The sequence below is a fragment of the Chrysemys picta genome, chromosome 2 (genome assembly GCF_011386835.1).
Source record: "Chrysemys picta bellii isolate R12L10 chromosome 2, ASM1138683v2, whole genome shotgun sequence".
Taxonomy (NCBI): Eukaryota; Metazoa; Chordata; order Testudines; family Emydidae; genus Chrysemys; species Chrysemys picta.
In genome coordinates this window covers 47,468,706-47,484,623 of record NC_088792.1, presented here as the reverse complement: position 1 = coordinate 47,484,623, position 15,918 = coordinate 47,468,706, and the positions used below count along the sequence as shown (strand labels likewise).

Below are 15,918 nucleotides of genomic sequence, written 5' to 3'. Positions count from 1 at the left end.
AGAGAACTCACAGATTACTGATGTTTAAATTATCAGAGTGAATAGTTTCAAAACTTACTATGTAAACTTTCTCAGAATTCAAAGCCCCTAGTTCTTCCTACTGTTGGGATGTGCCAACCAGTACAGCTTGGACACACCATCCAAGTTGTACTGCTGTTGCATCCCTAAGAGTCTGAATATTCAGAGACCACCTCAGAGAATTCTGGTTACAAATAAGTAACCTTCATTTCTTCTTCAAGTGTACTCTGTGTATTCACACTCTTGAAGTGCACCAGCTGGTGCAGTTTGGCCTCAAAGAACTCAGAGTACAAGTAAATAACCTTCATTTTTCACTCATAACTAAAACCAATTTGGACTTATTAGACCAAACTGTTTTTGAAATAGGGCATTCCCAAAAAGTTAGATTTTTCTAAAAGTGAAATACCTTATTCAAAGTTTTGTATGTTGTTTGAGCCAATGTGTTGGTGCAATGGTGCCCCCTCTGGCCAGCGGGGCATTGGCACTTGAACTCATTTAGCCTGGTGGGCTGTTAGTCTATTACTGGTGCCCAGGGATCTGAAGACCCTCCCCACTCTTAAGTCCATCAGGGGGTTGGTAAGGAAATCCATGCCCACCCACTCCACTGGGTTCCAGCTCAGGGTCCTCAAGCTAGATAAGCTGGATCAGGATTCATTGTCTCCAGCTATGCCCTGAGCTCCTCCCTACTTCCCCCGGGTTTCTGCAGACTCTTCAGCCTGCTGTTCTGGCTGTCTCCTTCCAGGGTGTCTCTTCAGCAGCTTGCTGGCAGGAGTTCCCTCCTCCAGGCCTTCTTACTCTTCTGATGGCTGCCCCGCCCTGCCCCTTTGCTTCCCAGTCCTTTTATCCTCCCAGCTATGTTGAGACAGCTAAGGAGCAATGACCAGCAGTGCCTGTGTTAACCTTTTGGTTGCTGGGCCAGCATGGGGTACATATACCCCTTGACAATGTCCAAAATAGCTTGTCTGGTTAGCCAGAAGCTTTTGTGCTGGGATGTCAGTATAAATGACACATTTTAGAAAAAAAGGATTTTTATTGGTGAAGAGAGAAAGCTTAGGTACACAACTGTGGTTAAATGGAACGAGTATTAAAATCTTAACTATGGAGTTGCTGTTTTGGATTAATAATAACTTAGTGTTTTTCCCCCGTCACTCTAGAGCTCTCAGTGTTTGTCTGGACCAAACTCCATAACCCATGATTTAACTGGCATTACTTTGAGAGATATAGTATCGTCGCAACCCTCCATGCTCAGAACCGCCTCACAAGAAGGTTTCCAAGAACTTAATCAAGAACAAATAGAGCAACTCAGGGCTGAAATCAATGCAATCAAGGCCAACTACAGGATCAAGAATGGAGTATGGCAGTTTTTTCATATTATTCAATCCTAACATGTTTCGATTAGTTTTCACTCCTTGTCTGTATTTTTTCCTGTTTATAAATTATTTCTGCAGTAATATTAAACTGAAACAGAGTAAAGCTAATGTGTAAAGGTCAAAGACATAGTTTGACAAAATATGCCAGCAAGTTGACTGCTTCATATAGCTACATTATTCCTGTGTTTTTAATGTCTAGAGATAAGCTTAGTACTGTGTGTGTAGTACACTTGAGATAAAATATACTTTAGAATAATACTGACAAATGTTGGAAAAGATCCCAAAGTTATTACTATTTATTTTCTGTTTTCAAGGAGGATGTTGCCCCTAGCCAATCAGGATTAACCAGGAACACTTTAATTATTAGTCAGTCCCACTTAATGGCTGCACTTGAGGACACAAGACCATCTGTAAGTCAAGATGACTGGAAGAATTTTGTTGAACTGTAAGTAGTAAATTATGTTACTAAATTTGTTTAAATTTCATGCATGAACATTACATTTAGTTCAATCTTTCAAGAGTTGTTTAATATCAGTGTTTTGCAAAATAACTGAATTATATTATACATTATATAATCCCCACAGCAAAGTTCATCTTTTCAGCACTTCTGAACTATTAAACATTAATAAAATTAAATATGCATAAGGGAAGCACAATTCACCAGTGTGTTGGTTTGAACATTTGCATTATCTTCTCTGTTGTTTCTCCTTGTAGTTATTTTGATTGCATATAGATATTAACTTGCTTAGATTTAGCTATTCCATTATTTAGACTACTTTATCTTATGGTTGATAGCAATGATGCATGCTAGTGGCTCATTCTTACTTCAGCTACATAATTGTCTACATAAATCCCACTAGTGCTAAAGGAAGTTACCTATTTGCCTGAAGGGGAAAACTGACCCTTAGAAAATCAAGGCAATTATGCACCCGATCCAAAGACCACTGAAGATGATGGAAACAATCCCATTTTTATCAATGGGCTTTCGGTCAGACTCAATTTCTACTGCAAGTACTATCTACAGTAGCAACAAGAATAATTAAAAAATCTTCAATTAATTTAATCTATCTTTTTCATATGAATAGAACACGCTTCAGTATATTGCGGAAGCTCCATGTTATAACTCAGTTTTCTCAATTAGATTCCAAGTTACAACTACATTATGTATAACTATATTGCTTTCTATAGCACCAAGAGATTCTTGGATCCCTGAGATGGCGTGTTACATGAGCAAAGTGTTACATTTCTTTGCTCATGAAAGTATAAAATATTCACATGTTTAGTTGTATTCATATTTTTGTTTGCAAAGTAAAATCATAAATAATTTAACATGCAATTAAATGCTAATGTTTCAGAATACACAAGTAATATTTTAAATATTTTAGGCCCATCCTGCATCTATACCAGACAAACAGTGGTTTCAGCTGCTTGTTTCAGCAATAAGTCAGGTGTTTTGGTTTGGGGGGTGGTATTTTTGTCTCTAAATTTTTTGTTCTTTTGAGTTTAATAACTTCTTAAAAATGAGGAAAAAAATAGAGAAAGGGAGCAGTTAATCTGAGGCAAAAGTTCGATAACAATTTTTAATGTATTAATCTGCATTTACCATATTCCCATCCATTGACATGGATATCATTGCTAAGTTAGACCTAATTTCATAGTGACCTGAGAAAGCTGAAGCTCGGAGGGGGGAGTTTTTTGTTTTGTTTTGGGTCTGGTTGAGGAGGTGTTAAATTCAGACCTTTTTGGTGGGCTGCCCTAGCACCGTACTTTGATCCCTGAGTTGATTATCTCTTAGAGAATAGGCCATGGCTACACTTGGGAATTCACAGGGCTGCCGTGGCAGCATTGTGAAGCGCGAGTGTAGTCGCGTGTACTCTCCGAGGGGAGTAGCTTGCAGTGCTGCGAGCGAGCGTGCAGCGCTGCAGGCGGCAGGTGCTGATTACACTGGCGCTTTACAGTGCTGCACTTGCTCCGCTCGGGCGGGGGCGTTTTCATACCCCTGAGCGCAGCAAGTTGCAGCGCTGTATAGCGCCAGTGTAGCCAGGGCCAGAGTGTCCCTGCTTTTCAGAGCTTGGGCGTATAAGAATTTCCTCTCACAATCTGCTGGGAACTTCACATGGATTTGGAATTACAGTAAATGAAATCTGTTGCTCTAGCTAAGGATTCTGTGTAACATACATTTTGTTCTATTAATCTTATATATCTGCAGTGTTGCTAATAAGGAGTAAGAATGTCCCATCCTGCAGCAAACATTTATTGGAAGGGTCTTTATAGGTATAAATCTTTCATTAATATGAATCTATGATCACTCATAGTTTGTTCCTAACATTGTGTAAAGAGGGTATTCTCTAATATGTACAACTCTTGCGTTATTCATACAATCACACACAACTGGTTTGGTCTTCATTGGCATTGATGTGTAACTAATGAGGATTTTGAAAAGAATGATGGCATCTTATACTAATATGCTATTACTTATTCTTGTTTCTAGCTATGAGAATTTTCAGCATCCCAAGAAGAGGAAAGGGCAGAATGGAGCAACTTTCAGACCAGGACAAAAAGTGACTTTAGCATAATAATTTTTAATGTGATTGTAATCACTAAATTGTAGCTTTAAATGTTAGATGTTTAAATTATAAGATCAGAATAAGATTTATATTCATATGGGTTTATTATTGCAGTGACTGAATGACAGGCTTCTTTGAAATTAATTTTAAGGACTGTAAAATTATTTGACATTTTATTTTGCAAAAATATGTCTTCCTACAAATTGGTATTAAACATTTTGAGACAACATTGGTTACAATGTATCTAATTGCTTATCTGCCAATGAAGTCCAGGTTTTGAACTTATCGTGCAGTTTTTGGAAGGAATTGATGGTTTTATCAAGCTTTCTTCTTTCTCACAACAAATATAGGTTGTTTTCTTCACAGCTGTTCTACAGTTATATTTCTATAGTTGTAATGAAAACCAAATGGCATCCTAAGGTAGATTTACCAAAATTCTGTGTTCAGGAGAAGCATGGTATTTATACAACTTATATGGATAAATTTTAATAACTAACAACACTGGAAATATACAAATATATTGAGCTATGTATGTTATGGTCTTTATAAGTCTAAAGGGGAAACATTCTGCATGTTTATTGGTAGGTAAGTAGTCCAATATATTCTTTCAGATCAGCTACAGATGAATAGAATTAAAAACAAACCAAAATCTAAGCTTACCTTCTAAAGTAAGAAAATAGAGACAGGATAGATTTATTTTCAAAAAAGGGAAAAGATGTTTTCATTTTCCAACTAAAACATCTGAGAAAGCATTGAAATTTAAGTCTGAAGGGAAGACCAAGTGGAGAACTAGGATATTGATAAGCATCAGAACATAGTAAATTGTCAGTAAAATACTCTGTGGAGTCACCTTCATAGTCAGAGTATGTGTGGTTTTTTTAAATAGCATATTGTATTTCAGTGTCAAAAATTGTACTGACAATCTTAAAATGAAAGCAAGTCTCCATCAGGCTCCACACTGAGATCCCCGTTTACTCTGCAGAATGAAAGTAGGATTACATACCATGGCTTGCAAAACTTTCATGAAAACTTAACAGTACATACTCCTCTACTTCCTCCTCACTCTTTTCAATGAGGAAGTTAATACATATAATAATGGTATTTTACTACTTCTCTATCCTCTTCCCCCCCCCTCCAAAAAAAAAAAATCTCTGAGCAAGAGAGTAAGTAGACTGTTACAGATGTGCTGTACTAACTGATGTAAAGATGGTAGAACCTTGATTGGGGCTGTGGGCAATACTTCTCAGCCAGAGGTCACTATTAGCAATTAGATATGAGATAATCTCTTCTTCACTAATCCTTCAATAATAACTAAAAACTAACAGATGGAATGGCGCATGTCTACAGAATGTTTTATTCAGGTGTATGATTATGGTGTACAGGGGATATAAGAAACCCTTAGCCAGCCTGGGGAGAATTCCTCTGGTTCAGGACTGCATACCAGTCATAGGTAAGGCTAAGATTTAGTCACAAGTATTTTTAGTAAAAGTCATGGACAGGTCACAGGTAGTAAACAAAAAGTCAGGGCCCCTGACCTGTCTATGACTTTTACTAAAAATACCCCTAACTAAATCTTAGGTGCTGGGGAGGGGGCGCTCCCAGGTATGCTTCTTCTCTGGAGGGGTGCCCCCCACTGCAGCTGCTCTGGGTGGGGGGCGGCCTGAGGCCCCGCCACTGTTACTCTCAGACTGCTGCTGCTCCTGGACTACTACTACAGGGCAGAGCCCAGGACCAGCTGCCTGGGGCTGCCCGAGCAGCGGCCGGTTCGGCTGGCTCCGGGCCGACCCGGCTGCTCAGGCGACCATGGAGTCAGCCGCACCGGCTGCTGCAGAAATCACAGAGGTCCTGGAAAGTCACAGAATCTGCAACTTCCATGACCTCTTTGAAAGACTTAGTCATAGGCTGCCCTGTGCAAGCCTTCTCACAAGACCCAGAATATGAGGTATGCCAGGAATAAAGGGGGATAGGAGGGAAGCATAAACTGCTATGAAGATTCTCAGCTGCTGTTGGTTGTGAAACTACCCACAGGCACCCCAAGAATGAGCCCATATTTTTTAAAGCATCTCTTAGCTGCTCTATTTTTCTCCAGGAGCCACACCAGATTTGTTCATGTTCCCCCTATAGAAGTAAAATGGTGAACAAGGATGCCAGTTAGTGACAGGTGGGATGGTAGTGTTTGTGATGTGTTCACTGGAACTAGTCTGAGATCACGACACTAATTTCAAGTAGGCCACCAAAAGTCACTGGATAATAATGACATAATTAATCTATATTTGAACCACTGAGCTAAAGATGAAAGGGTCTGTGCCTCAATACTAATCCCTTATGTCACCCTGTGCCCCTAATGTGATATATAAAGCCGTGAAGTCAATTTTTTTCTGGGTGCTTATTATAAACTGTGTAAAAGTTGACTGTAAAAGTTAGGTTATCTTTTTAATCCTCTATCATCTGTCTTGTCAGCTGCAACTGAAATGTTCTCAATTGCCAGCCATTCTTTCTTAGTAGTTGATGGGTATCTAAAAAAAACAAGAGCTAAATATAGACAAGGTTACATAAGTGCAAGGGATTTTTTTGTTTTGTTTTGCTTCCTGGAAGCAAAACAATAGTTAGGAAAGTGGTGTTTTGAAAGTCCAATGCAATTATGTCAACACAAGACTTCCAATATGATCCCCCCAAAAAGAGAGCCATCAAACTAAATCCTTCATAGAATTATTTGCCGGAGTAACACTCTGACTTAAGGAGAGTGGATTCTGGGAGTGGTTTAGAATCTAATTTATTTCTTTTACAGAATATTGATGATCTCAGCAGTAAGGGAATCTGTCAGTCATTCAGCCAAGGACTGTGTGGCCTTGATCTGTATTTTAAAAAATCATTTTTCATATATAAAAGCTTGTGTGAGAGGTCAATTTTCAGTGGGTCACAGCAGAATACCTCTTTTGTTACACATGTAGCTAAACCAATAAGTACCAGTCTCCTCAAAAATTTGCAACGAACAATAGGTAAAATGCAGGTCTTGTCCCTGTCTGCAGTATAGTTCCAATGTGACTTTCTCCCCCATGTTCACTCTGCATTGGTCATGAAACCTTAGTTGATTTTCAATGGATTCAAGCTATTTGTGTTTTTAAATTCTACTCTGTTTTTGGAGGTTAATCAAAGACAGACAGCACTGTTATGTGTAAGAGATCCATCCCGTGCTGTTGTTATCTAATAGCAGCTGATCCCACACTCCAGTTATATAACATTTCCAAGGAACTTCTAGGAAGTCACAGTAGCCTCCAAGTACTATGTAAAAAATATGTAACTAATACAGCATGACCTTGTTTGGATAGTAGAGAGTTACAACAAGCCTCTTTGGTGCACAAGCCTATTAGCTGCCAACAGCTCAGAAAAGTTACGCTTAGATAACTGCAGGGACAGAATTTCTCTGACACCCATTTGGATAGCAGTCAAAAAACACGCCAGTATTCTAACGTTAACAGAAGAAAATTTCCTTAGCAAAAAACAGAGGTAATTTTTAAAAAACAAACAGAAGTAGTTTAAGCCAGATTGAAAGTCTGTCTTCCATCCTGTGGCCTCACAGAATTACTCGTCTAAATGCAGCAGCGTGCACCCCTAAGTGACCTTAGCTCTGCATGATACTCCATGCAGCACTGCCTGTGATCAACACTCCAAGCTTGCCTTGTGACATGTATGCTATATGCAGAACAGAGAAACAAGCACAAATCAAAGACAGTGCGGCAAGGCAGCCCTACTGGCACTGGAGAAGCAACAGCAGCAGCCCCTCCAGTACCAACATTTACAACAGAACACATTGCTGGACATTTTAACTTAAATCCAACATCTTGTGACCCTCTAATGTACATGAACCCTTGGGAAATTATTCCTATCTATGCCTTGTTGAATCCTGGTAAACCCTCCTTGTAACTTCCATCACATTAAATTTTTCTCCTGGGCATGACAGTGTGACATTCCTCACATATCCATCCTCCCAATGCACACTGACAGACTCACAGAGATACCTGTACCTACCTCCAAATTAATTCTGGAAAAGCAGGGGTTAATGTAGCTTAATAAATAAATACGTATCCTGTTTTCTGATACATGGGGCTCAGCAGATATGAAGGTAAAATCTCTGTATTGACAAGTGACACTCCACATTTTAAGCCACTCATCTGTTCTGGAGGTACAGAGCTCTTTTTCTAAGACCAGTAATAAGGATGATACTCAATCCAAGGTTAAAGTATTGATTAAAAAAAAAAAGAACATTATGTTGTGGTCTATCCAGATCCTAGGGTTTTCTTCTCCATGTCAAAAATACCATTGTCTCAGCCCTATATTAGGTAAGATGCAGTCAGAACAGTCTGCTCTGCACTTAGTATGCTTTACATAACCAACGCAGAATTCAAATATTAACTCAGGCATGGTTTTTGAAGTTAGACACCCTAATTCTCACAGCTGGCTGAAATAAGTTAGAGAATTTTTCACTTGACCACAGCTCAAAGAGTACTCCCATTGTGCAGAAGAGGAAAGCAAAATAGAGATTAAGTGACTTCACCTATTTTGATTTTGCTAAAACTGGACCAAAATAGGACACTTACTCCATAACAAAATGTGTGAATTAAAACAGATTTAGTTATTTCCGTACAAGTTTGGGTGTAGCCGAACCTTTGTGCAGGAAGCTCTGTCCTTCCTGTTTGCTGCATCAGGTCTGAAATGAGAATCTCTGTGACGCTGGGCTAACGTCTCCCTAGCTGCACTGTAAGGCGGAAAGCACATTTCCTGTCACTGTGAAATACTGATAATGCTGCGTTCCAACGCCTGTATTTAATCTCCTAACATACCCGATCAAAACCAACCCCGGGCGTTTTGACACAATGCCATCTGGGCTTGACACACGTACGGGACCAGCTCAGGACGTGGCGATCTCCCAGGGCCCGCCAGAGAAGAGGGACTGTGCGGGGGGAAAGAGGGGGTGTCTGCGGCTCTGCGTGTCCCGGCTCCCGGGCGGCGCGGCAGAGCCCCAGGGACGGGACCTGACCCGCGGCGATGCGCAGCGTCCCCTCGGCTAGCGCACGGCCGGGCCGCGGGAGAGCCCCAGGGGGCTCAGGCCTGGGGCGGGGATGCAGGGCCCTGCAGTTTCCGGAAAGCCGAAGTCTGGGCAGGAAACTGCGAGGGGCGGTCCTCACCTCAGGGCACCCCGGGCGGCGCAGCCAAGCTGAGGACGGGGGTGGCTCCAGTTGACGGGGCGGGGCGGCTTGTCCCTCTCAGCATCCCGGTCTGGAAGACGCCACCTCCACGCTCCCTGCGTCCGCCGCCTCTGTCCCCGACTCCTTCATCCTTTGTCTTCACTCCGGAAGGGCCGCGGCGGGCGCAGGATGAGCAGCGGCGGCGCAGGCAGCAATGGCCGGGCGGCGGCTCTCTCCGCCCGGGGCTCCCGCATCGCCGGCGGCGCCCGGGGCCTGCTGGACAAAGGCTTCGACTTGTACATCGCGGACCCCTTCGACCGGGACCGCAACCCGCGGGTGAGGGGAGCCGGCAGGGCAGAGCCGGGGGGCGAGGAGTCCCGCAGGTTTGGGGGCGTCAGTCCCTCCGAGCAGCAGGCCGGGGGGAGGGCGAAGGGGCCCGCGCCACGGGGATGGGCGCTGCGGAATGCCCTGGAGCAGGTGCCGGGGCAGGTGTCGGCAGACGGGCGGGGGTTGGGGAGCAGGTAGAGGACGAGCCATCCATGGGAGCTGCCCCCATCGCCCTGATATCAGAGCCTCGCACGGGAATTAATACCCCCCCCCCGAGGTACCAGTTCCCTTATCCCCCTTGCCCACACTGGGAACCGAGGCACCCCGGGTATGTTCAGACCGCAGGGGGAGATGGAGTGACTTGCCCAGAGAGCAGGGCACTGAACTGGGGGCTCGAGTCCAGCACCCCAACCGCTGGAGCCTCCTCCCTGTCCCCCTGTGGTGGTTGAGCGGGGCGGGGAGGTGGGGTGCGGGCAGTGCTTAGTTTGTGCCGGGCTCAGCCCTGGAACCGCTAGGCTTAGCAGTTCACAGTCCCGGCGCCTCTGGGCTTGCTGTGTCAGTTATGAAAGAAAAAGAATGGCTTGAGCCCTGGCACCTCTTTCATTACAAATTAAGCGGTGTGTGTAGGGTTCCTCGAGATTCCTACGCAGGACTTTAAAACAACCCTCTGTAAACTGGGCTACTGCAGGGTGACTAAGGAGTAAAGACGCAAGGTGGGAGGGGAAGAGTGAGATGCATTGTTGTTGCTGATCCCTGTAGAGGATGGTGCTGCTGAGCCAGTCTGGGTAAGGTGGTTCAAGCTGGTTTGTGCCAGTAATACTTGATGACGTTATTCCCTGATCCGAAATCACCCTAACAAGGAGGTGCTGGTGCTGCTGCCTCTCTATTTGCATAGTGTCTGACGAACATGAGCATGTCTGCTGTACGTTGCATAATGAGACCACTTCCCTGCCCCGGCAACCAATGTTATGTATTGTTTGATGTTATATTCCTACAGGAATAGGAATAATCCGTGTTCTATACTGTGAGAGCATTCATTTGCCAGAGCACAATTGGATGCAAGCAAACAATTCCAACTCCTTTGATCCCATTTCCAGAGGCTAGTGGTTTTTCTGATACAAACAAGGTTTCTTGTTGTCCAGACCAGAGTGAAGTGTGTCGGGCCTTTGGCACAGTTGTCAGCCCCAATTGATCAAAAACAGGATGTTAACTTAAAAATCATGAGAGCTTAAAAAATAACATTTAAGGTTCCCTTTATTTGCCTCCTAGTTTTTGAGCCTTTAGGAGTAACATTTTCAAGCTTTTCTCCACAACTAGGAGGACTAGAAACTTAGTTTAATTTTAAATGAAACTGAGATTCTCACATCATCACCTGGCTTCAGGAGATGAGGCTTTAAGAAAAGCACCAAATACCCCAAGGCTTATGATAAAATAGCCTGTCACAGTTATTCTCAACTCTGGCAATCTTTCATACTGGCCTCTGGCTAACAGGTTTGGGCTACTGAATTGGAGATATGGTAGTAAATGTTTCAGGCCCTTCTTATAAAGACAAAGGGAATCCAAACTGGATTATTTTTAGATGGCCTCAATTGTTTAATATCTGTAATTTTCTTTCAGGGCATTTTGAATTTGGGAACAAGTGAGAACAAACTTTGCTATGATTTAATACAGGAAAGAGTAAGTGGATATGAATAATTTGGAATGATGGATTTTGACCTATAGAATGGTATTGCAGCTGTCAGTTGAATTTTAATAATGGTGTGGTGTTTTACAGATGAATAATTTAGAACAGAATAAATAATGCCTTTAATTGTCTCTAGTGAATTGATAGCGTTATGACAAAAAACTTTTTTAAACAACCATGCTTTATACTTAATATTTGTATATCAGTCAGATACACTTAGCAAAGTAATATAACAATGAAAAGTGTGGCTCTGGCTGAGAGCCAAAACCATTTTCTTTGAAATTTGCCTAAGCAACATCACTCAGATTTTTAAAAAAATGTTCAATCCAAAGTGTTCTTTATGTTTAGATAGAAATAATTTAAAGTACTCTTCTCATTTAATCAAAAAAAATTGTTTGGAGATTATTTTTTTCTTATGAAAGAAATTACCAAGTACTCTATCATATTGTTTGATTCTCTCCTGGTGGAGCCAAAACTCTTACCTAGAATGGAAAGCATTCTTTATGTTGGAATTATGCATTGATTTTAAGCAAAACTATTTTAAAAAAGTGAGTAATTTTTGTATACCAGTCCAGATGTCAGGCTGCAGTGCTGCACAAAGGCAATTTCTATTATCTGAAAAATGATAATATAAAAATGGCACCTTTTTAAGTGAGAAAGTAATTTTTAAAGCTGTGGAAGAATAAACTAGATTTTATTTTAGGTCACACAGCAGCAAAATTAGTTTCCAATTGTAGGGCCAGCTTGTGCTTTCATTTAGACTTGTTCACCCCTACTAAAAGTCACTGAAATTGCACGGATGCAGTATGTTCTGCAGAATCTTTATTACTGATGTCAGTGCTTGATTTGTAGATCTCAAGGTGAGTTGGCATGCCTGACAATTTGGAAGAGGAAATGTTTTTTTAATAACGTGAGATCTGTGCAAATTTTAGCTGGAAGTAGTTGGCCCAGTAAATATGGAACTGCACATTGTCTTTATTAGTCACTTTCAGACTAGATCCACATTTTAAAATAAAAAATCTAACCCAGTTGCTTCGGCTATTTCTTAACTGTACCAGGTAAAATTATTAGTTCCTTCCCAACCAACTGAGAAGCTAAGTTCCCTATAAGTTGCGTGGCTGCGCAGCAGCCTATTTAGCGCTGCGCAGGTGCTCAGGGAACCAGCCCAGCCGACTGGCCGAGCGAGGGGCTCCAACTTCCCCTCTAGCTGGGGGTGTGTGCTCGACTCTGCTCAAGCCCCGCCCCCACTCCATCCCTTCCCCCAAGTCCCCGCCCACCCTGACTCTTCCCGCTCCGCCCCCATCCCGCCTCCTCCCCCAAGCGTGCCTCATCCCCGCTCCTCCCTCCCGGAGCTTCCTACATGCCGCAAAACAGCTGTTTGCAGCGGGCGGGAGGCACTGGGAGGAAGGGGGAGGAGTTGGTCAGTGCGGTGGGTGGGAGGCACTGGGAGGAATGGGGAGGTTCGCTGCTAGCAGCACCCGTTAGTTTTTCTCTGAGTCAGCGCCGATGGGGGCGCCCGGCCCCAACTCAGCACCGGACCTGTCGCAGTTAGGGGAGGGGCGGCCTGAAGCCAGCCCCAGCCCAGACCTGCCGCGGCGGGGGAGGGGCGCCTATCACCCAGCCCAGGTGCTGCAGAGGAGAAAGAGCTGGGGGGAGTCCCCTCTCTCCTCTCCCCGCCTTAGCCCCAGAACACCCTCCTACACCCTAAACCCCTCATCCCTGACCCCAGGCAGAGCCCACATCCTCATCCAGAGCCCTCACCCTATGCACCCCAACCCTCTGCCCCAGCCTGAACCCCCTCCCATACTCCGAACCCCTCAGCCCCACTCCACACCACATATGAATTTTGTTATGTGCACCAATATGGAGGTGATGTGTCACATCACCTCCATATTGGTGCACATAACAAAACTGATTCCGCACATGTGTGGGAAAAATTAGAGGGAACACTGTTGAGAAGGTAATTTAAACACAATTGACTTTTAATTTTTAAAATAATGCTCTACCTTCTGTAAATATTAAAAGAAAATGGTGGGGATTTTGGTGTGTCCTCAAACAGTAATTATAGAATCTCTGAGATTAGTTCTAGTATATTTTCACTCAACAATGTGTTGGATTTAACCAGGACAGAACAGTCCATAAATAACTTTTTGCTGATCTGAAGAAACTGCTGATGAGCATCTTGCAAATAAAAAGATGGAAGTTTGAACTGGGAAGATGGATCTAACTCTTGAATATTAAGATTTTCCATCGCCCCATTGTTACAGAATGGTATTATGTAACTACATAGATTGTCATGTGGTTCAGTAGAACACAAGCTCATAGGTAAGAATATGTTTTTCGACACTATGTTTTTTACGTCTCTTTCTGTTTTTTATGTTAACAGCTCACAAGACCTGACATGAACTATCTGGCACCTCACCTTTTGCAATATTCTGATACACAAGGCATTGAAAGGTATGAAGTTACTAAAATATTGTCTCCTTTTCACAATTTGTTGTGGTTTCATTTAATCTACAAACCCAGGAGTTTATACCCAGTTTAATATTAGCTGCTTGCTCTGAAGATGTTTTTCTGTTTCCTGTTGGTTTTCAAGAGTTACTTTCCTTTTTTTTTTTCCAGCTCCTACGACCTTTACCTACCACCTCCCCCGCAAAAAAAAGCATGACACCTTGCATATAGGCAGGGGAGAATGCTGTAGAGGTCCTTTCACAGCTAGTAGCAGTAATTCTCACAGGCAAACTCTGGCAGTGAACAGTTAAGCTAGAACTCTGTGTTCTTCAGAGACAGGATCTGGGTAAATGCTGATCCTGTAAATATCAATGGGAATTTTGCCATTGACTTGAGTTGGGCCCACCTGAGAATATAATCTTGATCTACTCTGATTTCACTGATTTTTTGTTGCACCAATTCTTGGGTTCCTTCCAAAACCAAGTCCCAACAGTGGAGTGGGTGCAAAGATGCATATGCTTTTTCTAGTTATTTTTTCATACAGATATAGTTCTGGGGTGGCCAAACTTACTGACCCTCCAAGCCACATACAGTAATCTTCAAAAGTTCAAGAGCCAGGTGTGCCTGCTGGGGCTCAGGGCTTCAGCCCTGCAGCGGGGTGATGGGGCTAGAGCCTTCTGCCCTGCAAGGAGGGAGGTCTTGGGGTTTCAGCCCTACTCCTGCTGAAGCCCCCAGCACCAGCATGTATATCCCGTGGGGCTGAAGCCCTGAGCCCCTGCAGGGATGAAGCCCCTAGACCAGCGGTTCTCAACCTGCGACCGCATGCAGCCCAATTAGCACAGAGCTGTGGCCCAGATGTGCGCTATAAGAATTAAAAAACTTGCCGCTCTGGTCTGGCAGGGGGCGGGGCTGGCTGAGATTGCGAGAGTGTAAGGCAGCCTGCAGGAGCGCTTCTGCCAGCAGGGGGCTGGCGAGTACTGATGGGGTGGGAGAGTGGGTCTCTGGGCAGGTTGGGGGGGGACTTTCAGCATTGAGGGGGTGAGGCGCTGGGAAGTAGGGGTTTGTGGGGATGCTGCAGCACCCCCAGGTTTTAGGTGCGGCTCTGCTCCTGGCCCGGTTTCTCTGGTCCTGGCTGCTAGCCTGTACCCAGTGCTTCACTCCTAGCTGCCCAGCGCGGCGGGACTTGGGTCCTGGCTGCTCGGCCCCATGTGGCAGGGTCCAGCTGCCCAGCCCCGTGCCCAGGGCTCCACTCCTGGCCCTGCTGTGTGGAGGGGTCTCTGAGCGGGCAGGGGGGCAGTGGGCATAGGGAACTGTGGGGCAGGTATTTGTGGGGGAAAGGGGCGCTGTGAGCCGCACTTTAACTGTAAAAGAGCCACATGAGGCTCACGAGCCACAGTTTGGCTTCCCCTGTCATAATTGATCCACCTTTATTAGAATTCTGCACCAGACAGTTTTAGTGGGAAAGAGCCTATCCAAAGCAACCTAGACTGTGGAAGCTACATTTGCTGGCTGTCCTTCACACCAGCCTGTTCATTTTGGCCTACTGCATGTCTCCACCTCAAGTACTGTAACTTAGTGGAACCAAAATTTGTTCATCTTTCATGAGAGTAAAAGTGTATCAAGTTATTTTTCCGATTCTAGATAAAGTCTATTCTATGTATTTTGATCTTTTTGTAAGAAGAATTATGTAATGCAAAGTGTTTTAATTTTGCATTTCAGCTTCAGAGAAGAAATTGCCAAATTTCTCACTGAGTATGCCAAAGCTCCAAAAGCACTGAATCCAGAGCATGTAAGAAACGAGTGCTTCATCTCTGCATCTTGCTTTTTTTAGCTATAGATATTTTCTGTACAGATTTGCTTATCTTTTAGAAGGTATTATAAAAGCATTTCCAGATGTCTCATCAAATTTAAAATGTTCTGGATTGCAAACAACACATGAAACTAGTTACAAACCCACTTAGTATGAAGAACTTATGCTGTTGTTCTTTGATCCTTAACTGATCTTAAATTCATAAAGTTCTAGGGCCCATATGCTCCAGATTTATGTTGTAGAGAGGTGCTATAACCATGAGGAGGAAAACTGTAGGTTGGGTTCTGAAGGGGTTAGGGAGTTATGGCTGTGTTCTTCCCACCCCCTTCACTGCCATGGAAAAACGGTGTGTGGAGACTATGAATAGGATAGGAGGGAGGTGGTTATGTCTCCCCAAATCATTTGCATAGGTTTCAAATGTAGAGTAATAGCTTGTGTATTTATGTATAACAAAATGAGCACTAAAATTCTGCTAGTGGTTATTATGTAAAACTCTTATTGACTT

General features: G+C 43.5%; 2 protein-coding genes across 5 annotated transcripts in view; both read left to right on the top strand.

Annotated features, from left to right (window-relative positions):
• Positions 1 to 4,182, top strand: part of PEX1 (peroxisomal biogenesis factor 1) — a 54,170-nt gene extending 49,988 nt beyond the window's left edge. For all 4 annotated transcript variants that reach the window (XM_008163454.4, XM_008163453.4, XM_008163456.4 and 1 more), the window contains exons 22-24: positions 1,173 to 1,370; positions 1,703 to 1,833; positions 3,880 to 4,182. In XM_008163454.4, the coding sequence (XP_008161676.2) occupies positions 1,173 to 1,370; positions 1,703 to 1,833; positions 3,880 to 3,964 (414 nt within the window). In that variant the 3' untranslated portion in view covers positions 3,965 to 4,182. The remainder of the gene's footprint in view (positions 1 to 1,172; positions 1,371 to 1,702; positions 1,834 to 3,879) is intronic.
• Positions 4,183 to 9,174: 4,992 nt separating this feature from the next.
• The window catches only part of LOC101935599 (1-aminocyclopropane-1-carboxylate synthase-like protein 1), a 35,721-nt gene continuing 28,977 nt past the window's right edge, over positions 9,175 to 15,918 (top strand). The window contains exons 1-4 of the mRNA XM_065583083.1: positions 9,175 to 9,477; positions 11,086 to 11,145; positions 13,539 to 13,609; positions 15,323 to 15,392. Of these exons, the coding sequence (XP_065439155.1) occupies positions 9,331 to 9,477; positions 11,086 to 11,145; positions 13,539 to 13,609; positions 15,323 to 15,392 (348 nt within the window). The 5' untranslated portion in view covers positions 9,175 to 9,330. The remainder of the gene's footprint in view (positions 9,478 to 11,085; positions 11,146 to 13,538; positions 13,610 to 15,322; positions 15,393 to 15,918) is intronic.